The sequence below is a fragment of the Morone saxatilis genome, unplaced genomic scaffold (assembly GCF_004916995.1).
Source record: "Morone saxatilis isolate NCDOM2014 unplaced genomic scaffold, NCSU_SB_2.0 Contig0, whole genome shotgun sequence".
Taxonomy (NCBI): Eukaryota; Metazoa; Chordata; class Actinopteri; family Moronidae; genus Morone; species Morone saxatilis.
In genome coordinates, this window is record NW_023339650.1 from 4621751 (window position 1) to 4629550 (window position 7800).

General features: G+C 43.5%; 1 protein-coding gene across 1 annotated transcript in view; it reads right to left on the bottom strand.

Moving 5' to 3' along the window:
* LOC118321211 (partitioning defective 3 homolog) overlaps positions 1–7800 on the bottom strand; it is a gene marked incomplete in the record, with an annotated part of 316585 nt that overhangs the window by 165827 nt on the left and 142958 nt on the right. The window contains 3 exon segments of the mRNA XM_035652443.1: positions 1571–1696; positions 5506–5589; positions 6291–6397. Of these exon segments, the coding sequence (XP_035508336.1) occupies positions 1571–1696; positions 5506–5589; positions 6291–6397 (317 nt within the window).

Here is a 7800-nt window from a genome sequence, read left to right on the forward strand (position 1 = left end):
GTGTGTGTGTGTGCGTGTACGCTCCCACCTGCACATATACAGTGCCATCACTCCAGTAATCAGCCTCCACGCGGGCCTGATTGAATAATAAATCACCCCATCAATGCATCATTACATTCAGTTAGATTAAGCGCCTCAAAATATTTACCCATGCAAAACAATCCAAGGAGATTAGACTATCACTTTAAATTGTCGCTCTGTGCGGCGCACAATCAAGGGTGGGGGAGGTAGTCATGAGAGAGCGAGGGGGGTAGACGGGGAAGAAAGTTTAGCTCCTTCACCTAATTTTCATGCAGAATCACAAACATCATATGCATTTGGATGCCGGTGGAGGAGTGTGTGCTTGGCAGGGGAGGGTAAGTGCGGAACGCTACAAAACATCACTCCCTTGTGGATTTGGTTTGTAAGCCTCTTTCACACTAGAAAAGGCTTGGAAGGAAACTGGGATGTTTACTAATGACAACAGCATCATTTTGAAAGGGAAAAAAAAGGAATCCTAAAACCGTAGTGGCTTTGTACACAGTCTGGTGAACACATTAACATAATGTGGTAAGGTAACCGTGATAGTCTGGAGTTTTACATGCTGATGGAGAGCTTATCTTTGCCAAAGTTGGTTATAAAATTTGAGGCATGTCTTGATAAAAAAAATTAAAAATACAATTTGACAGTGATAGAGTTGTTCAACAAACAATGGGTAGTCTCTGACACTACTTCTAAATGCACAGGGGTTCCAAAATGAAATGGTTTCTGCCATTCAGTAGGGTGGCTCTGAGCCCAGTGGTTTTAGATGACTATGTCCAGCCCGGCCTGACTGTAGGCTGGGCGTTTGTTGGCAGGAATCCGGGCTATTTCTTCCTGTGGAGGAGTGGATGATAAGGGGAGAGAGCCAAGCAGACCTCTGTACACTGCCTCCAGAATCCAGCCTGGAGGAGAAGCAATCTATTTCTCAGCCACACACACACAAGTGTAGATAATACTTTATAGCTCAGTGTAACTGTGTGTGTTTGAAGCAGATGGGTGGCTTTGGGTAAATAGGGGGGAAAAGTCCCAGGTTTATATCTTCATTCCACTTTAGGAAATGAAGGCGAGCGATGAATCGATAGAAATGAATCGAGAGTGTAGGCGGTTTTGGATCAGAGGGCGAAGCGGTTGTGAAGGACTGCAGGTCACTGAGACATATTACAGGAAGGCCAACAAAGACAGTAATATTTCTGTTTTATTGTGCAGCTGTGTGGGTGTCATGTCTCCCTGAAGTTTAGGCTCCACTTATCAACAACAACACTATTTACTGTCACTGCACTTAATGTCCAACACGGTGCTCTCAGTATGAACTGTATCAGTGGATCATGCTTCAGGATAATACGGCATGGGTCCTCGCTTTGGACGTAGGGAAAGAAATTAAAATCAGCATGGCATTCAGAAGACATACTGAAATGATCAGAAAAGTTACTGAGAGTACAGTAGGAACTTTAGAGTTTATATTGTCATATGGAAAGAGGATGTTTTTATATATATATATATACTATATGTATAATATAACCATCAATAGGAGGGCAACTTTAGAGCTTACTGTTCGAAGCGCAGGTGGCGAATGTCTCCCTGATTAATTTTGACGATACAATCGTTCTCCTTGAAGAGACGCTCCTGCTCTGCTTTGCCCCCACGCTCCAGACGCTTCACTAGCAGGCCCTGAGTCCTGGAAATGATCACACAGCAGCTTAGAAATAAAACATCATTTAGACACATCCTGCAGCAATTACACAACACATAGTCACATATCATACATAAGTACTGAACAACAGGCAACAAGTTGCAAGTCTTGTCCCTTGCATCCTTACATTTAAAAAGGTAATGGCACCCCATAGAGTCTAGAAAAGAAGGCATGGAGGAAGAAGAAGACGTGAATAATAAAGATAAGCTAGGTGGTTAGCATTATCCAAAGAATGAAGTAAATGAGAAAGAGAGAATGAGATGGTAAATATCCAGAGTTGAAATCAGTTTTTTTTTATGGTGGTTTATAGTGAGCAAGTGTAAAAGATCATGAAGCTTAACCATTCAGATTTACAATTGTATTACTTTCAAAGTTGGGGAAAGTAATTGAGTTTAAAAAATCACTTTAGCCTTATAGTAATGTACTGTATTTTTGTACTGTCACCAAAAGTTAACTTTTCAAACTTTAAGCTTGGATAAAGACCTGCGGCCTGGAAAAGCACCGCATTACTATCTAGATTTTAAGCCTCTGTCCGTGTCTCTGTCCTCCACTCTGTCTGCCTTTCTTGGGCATGTTTGAGTGAATGACAGGGCGGTTTGTTTGAGGTAATCCAGACCAACAGCTAAGAGATCATCTTAGGGCTTCAGAGGAAACGCTGCAGTTGCCTTCACTGAAGCTTAAGACGAGAGCTGGCAGTGCTGTAATAAATACCCAGGCAGTTCTACGGCAGTGCCATCTCAGCACTTCTCAAAAAAGGCAACCTTTACCTTCAAATATACCCCCCCCCCCAAAAAATAAATACATCAGTGAGCTCCTTTGGGGCTTTAGTTAGGCCCTGAGGATAACCACATGCAAAGAGATCTGATGTGCGCTCGCAATTTCCATCCGTCTCTAAGGCGCCAGATGCCTGAGGTAGCAGGTAGACTGACTGAGTGCAAACGTTTGGTGTCCTTGCATAAACTGACAAAAAGTTTGGAGGCTTACTTTTGGGAAATTAAAAATAATGATGAAATATATCAGAGCCAAAACTATTCAGAAGCCAAACTAAGATTTACAAGATACAGTAAATTATAAAGCGATCAAGATCAACAGCTTATCAGTGGCAAGGACATAAGCTGCGTGCTTCTCATAATTTTCAGTTACTTCCTATCATTTCACTGGACACATAAACAACAGCACATTTAAATTGTGACCCTGTTTACCTCAGACGTCAAGGGCAGATTTGCACAGCTCTTTAGCATTTCAACCAAACAGGGCCACTTTCAGGACATTGCCCTAATTGGCTGCATAATGTGGACATCCACGCTCACACCGCAGACTCATTTTAGCTCCTCAATGGGGGTAAATGGTTCGGCATTAAGTTGAAATTAAAGATCACAAAAGGCCCGTCCTTCTTTCTCGGTGTCTGAGCCGGCGCTGCCAGGTCAGCTTAAGTGTGTTGAACAGAGAGTAATTGCGGGCAGTGTGGAAGTGGACATGATTGTGCTTTATCTCCATAAGTGTTGGCAGCTTGAAAACAAAGTATTGTGCATGGAGATTACAGCATGGACACACTCTAATGACTTTGGATCTGGTAGCAGACAAGAGACAGTAGATAAAGGAGTTTTGGTTGATCCCTGATCAGTATTCAGGGCAGCAGCAGGAAGGATAGGGGATAAAGCGGCATCTTTTAGAGATTTGAAGAAGATGATGATTTCATAAAAGCACTATTATTGTGATGACTGTAATGCACTGCCACCCTCTCAGTTCCTCCCTGTCTCGCTGATGTTTAGATACTAATCAGTTACTTGGGGAAAGCAGAAGAGCTAAAGCAACTTTTAAATGGCATTCTCACAAGCTGTAAGTCAGTGAATTCATTAGCTGCCAAATATAAGCACAAGGAGTTTGTAGTTTGAAGATTCTCTGCAGACTGGAGAAAAAATATCAGGATGGTCCCACACAAGACTCAACATCATACTATGGCTTTACTCCATCTTGTGGCTGGGCAGCAGTGCTGAGAAATGATTTGAACGAGGCCACCTGCTCTCATCTACGGCCTTTAATCAAATAATAATCCAATCAGGATCCGTTTATGCACGGCAATTATGTCCGCAGTTTGTTTACAATTGAAACTGGTCATGGAATAAGAAGTTCATTAGGCAAAGAATGCATCTGCGCTGGGCGTGTTGTGTGTCTCTGTGTGCAAATGTAATGTATATTTATGTGGGGTAGATCAGCAGCCCTCACAAACTGTTTGCATTTGTGTAAGAGAAAGAAAGAGACAGCAAGAGTCACTCAAGGTGAGTCCTTACTGTTCATTTTCAGGTTACTATCTGTGTGTGTGTGTGTGTGTGTGTGTGTGAGAGAGAGAGAGACAGAGAAAGAATTTCTACTGAAACTCTGAGTCTCCAGTCTTTCAGAGTCTCTAAGCTCTCTCCTGCAGCTGTCTTCACCTCCTGCTTGGATCTAACTTGATGTCAGTACAGAGAAGCAGAATGCGGGCAGCCGAAGCTGGAGTGCCTGCAGTTCCTTGTTTGCTGTCTGGTTTTGCTGCCTGCCTGACCCCTGTGGCCCTGGTCTAGACACTAATGACAGCCCACTGAGCCTAATGTCTCCTGTCCTAGCACACAGGAAAGAGCTGGGCCGGGCCATTAGCATCATCCCACTGACCAGACGCTAAGTCTTATCATGTCTGAAGTTAATTGAAGGCTCTGATAGCTATTAGTGCCGACCTTAGCTGATGGAGAAGAAATTTACTGGCCATGCAGCATTACTGCTATATCTTGCAAGATGCAGTCTGATTTAGTGGGAATACAGAGGAGCTTAAGGATAAAAGCATGTCTAATGAACTGTTGGATTTAAACTTTATTTGAGCAATATTGCCTGGTGCGACTCATCGTGAATCATTATATTCCTTCTCTGACTCAGGATAACTCACAGCTTCTGAGGGAGTCAATCACACGAGGTCAAAGCTAAATATAGTTTCCTGACACTTGCTTATAAACAGCAATGGGATTAGTGTCCCAAAGAAATGACACACAGCAATCTTCAATGACACCCATCCTCTCTCCCTCAAATGTCATCCCATTTCATCTCTTCACCTAATCTTTTCACCTCACTCCACTGCCTCCCTCTCCCAACGCTGAGTAGTCACATTCACCTTGGTGGTGTGCCAGTCCCTTGGCGTGCAGCAGGGATCTCTGTTATACACAAGCTTTTAGTTTGATTACATCTGGCCACTTCCTCTGTCCTTTATTTTTTCTGGAATAACTATAAACTGGGATACATCCAACAACAACCTCCTCTTGTCCTTTGTCATCGACATTCTTCATCGGTTACAAAAAAAAGGGCAAAAAGAAGAAGTCTGAATCACCTTCAAGGCAGAGTGGCGCAATTGCGACTGAGGACATAGGTTAGAATAAAAGAAAAGGATAACACGACTTGGAAAAAGCTGTGCAGTCAAGAGCAAAACTACTTTCATCTGCTCTCCTTCCCACTGGGGGCTTCTGAGCAGTGGGATAGGAGCAGTGCTGGGTATGGGTGTGGTGTTTCAGCAGTGAGACTCACAAAAATAAAAAAAATAAGATGGTCAGGAAAATCCGAGTCAGAGAAAAAGACAGCCTAGAGGAACATGTAAAAAGGGAGGAATAAGAGAGAACAGAGAGAGTTGAGAAATACGAGTGAAATGATGAGTAAAAGTAAAAAGAAAGCAACATCCACAGGGCTTCAAACCAAAGGATGCAGGAGACATATTGAATGGTGAAACTAACTAGCTATTGTTGTACACTAAGCTGCATTGCATTTTTTTTTTTTACCTGATGTCCTGCGCACTGAAAGGCACTACGTGGATACCCAGGGGCCCTCCTTCATTGGACACCTCCACCGGCTTGAGCATGCCTCTGCGGGACGATGATGGATGAGGCAGAGAGGACGGGGAGAAGGAGGAGGCAGGGGGGAGACATGCATGAATAACAAATAATAGGAATGACAAAAAAATGTAGAAAAGCAGGATATAAAAGACAACATAGTCAAACATGACAAGATGTTGATGGGGTGTATGGAATGGGGGTTGGTGCAGCCTTGTTGGTGGAGGCTGCATTGTGTTGTCTATACAAAGTCATTCATTACAAAGTCAGGCTGGAGGACCTCGAGGTCGATTCGGGACCCAAATGGAGACTCCAATTAAGTGATTAAGATCAGATTGTTGTGCTAAAAGAGAACAGATTAATTGAAAAACGTGCGCGGAAAGGAGGAGGAGGAGGAGAAGGTTAATTTGTGTGGATAAAGACGTGAAGACAAATGAACACACACAGTCCCTAACGCAGATGTGTGTGATGATGTTGATGGAAGAAGGCGTGGTCTTGATGCACACTTTGTGTTGTCATTGTCATGTGGTAATAAGGTTGTGTTTAGTGATAATGTTCTGGCAATTATTAACCTTTCTGGTATCACTGTGGTCAATTAAAAGGTCAGTTCACCCAAATTATAACAAAATACAGAAAATAAAAGTATTTTTTTGTAATTTGGGTGAACCAACCTTTTAAGACACACTGTATGGTGTATAAATAGGTGGTTAGGGGGGCTGCAGGGGTTCACTTACTCTAGGTTTAACACAGGTGAATGTTCCAATGAAGAATCAGCTCTCCCTACTGGCTCTATCCGTTCAATCCTCCTTTCTTGTCTCCTTTGCTCTTCTTCCTCCTCCTCCTAAAAAGAAAGAAAGAAAAAGAAAAAAAGACAGGATAAATCATTAAAAGACTGTTCCAGCAAAGTTAAAAACTCACCCTCTCTCTGTCATTATTTCTATTTGGCTGTGCTTGCATCTGCTCCTCTCATGCCTATATCTCTCCTCTGGCTTTTAATCCAATTACCTGCAGGAACAAGTAACGGCCTCTATTCTAAATAAAAAGAGACTTTCAATGGAGTACAGACTGGGGTACTGATGCTGCCGCAGAAACATCCCTCCCCAGCCAAAGTCTTCAGCGACTCTAGTGACAAAGTGGCCCTGATCGATTGCTCCTTCTCAATCAATCGGGTCCGGCCTAGGGCGTGGCACCACTGCCGGATTTTTGCGGTGATCCGATCAGGTCTGGAGTGAAGGAAAGTGGTTGCGCCCGCTGTCATTTGTTTCTCTCACTCTCTTCATTTCATTTACTCATCTTCCTTCAGGGCCATTAGGCAGCAGGGCTGGGAGGCGGTGGCTTTTACAGGCAAGCCAGACGTCTGAGGGCTTAACTAGGCTCTGGGATGAGACAGAGCAGCTTCATGCTCTCCTTAATGGGGAATAAAATCTTTATCTGAGCTCTCTTTATGGAGATGGTACAGATTGAGCAGGGCACTTACATGCAGTGATGACATGCTGCATGTAGAATAGGAGGGAGACATATTTAATAACGCCGGGTTCAATTTCAACTAATTATCATCTGTTGAAGGTTAGTTACAGGAGGAGCTGGGGAGGTTCATCAACAAGTGACAAGCACACTGAACATCAACATTTGATCAATTTAAAAGGAGACCGTAATTTCAGTTTTTGCTTCCAGTCCTGTTGGCAACTGCGGATCCTTGTGAATGTGTTTGTCTGTGTATATGTGTGAGCTTGTCAGCACCCAGACAGCGCATCGTCTCCTTGGGAGGGTCTCCTGAAATGCTTTGTTAGCCGCAGCTATTTCCCCGCCCTCACCCCTCACCTTCCTCTTTCTCTCTCTTTCACTAAAATGTCAAGCACATCCAAATAGGTTTTGTGCCTTGCTGGTTTCTTTATGGTAATGGGTTCAACCCTTTTCAGAGGCCGGGATATCTTTGGTGACACACAGGCGTGGCGCAGAGAGACTCTGTCCCCTATTTGTTCGGGGGGAGGGGGTGGGGGGTAAGGTGGGATAGGGGCATGAAAATTTCATCAGGAGTCTACCTTAAGAGACCTCGACTTATCTGTCTGTTTCCCTTTTCAAACCGTCCAGTATGAAAATGAGTCAGTCAACCAGTCACCTCCGCCTTTAATTACTGTCAGCTAAGGTCTCAGGTGCCTCACGGGGCCCGTTATTCACAAAGCTTTTCATGGAAACCTCCCAGGTGGGTTGGCTGTATTTTTTTAAATACATATATATATATAT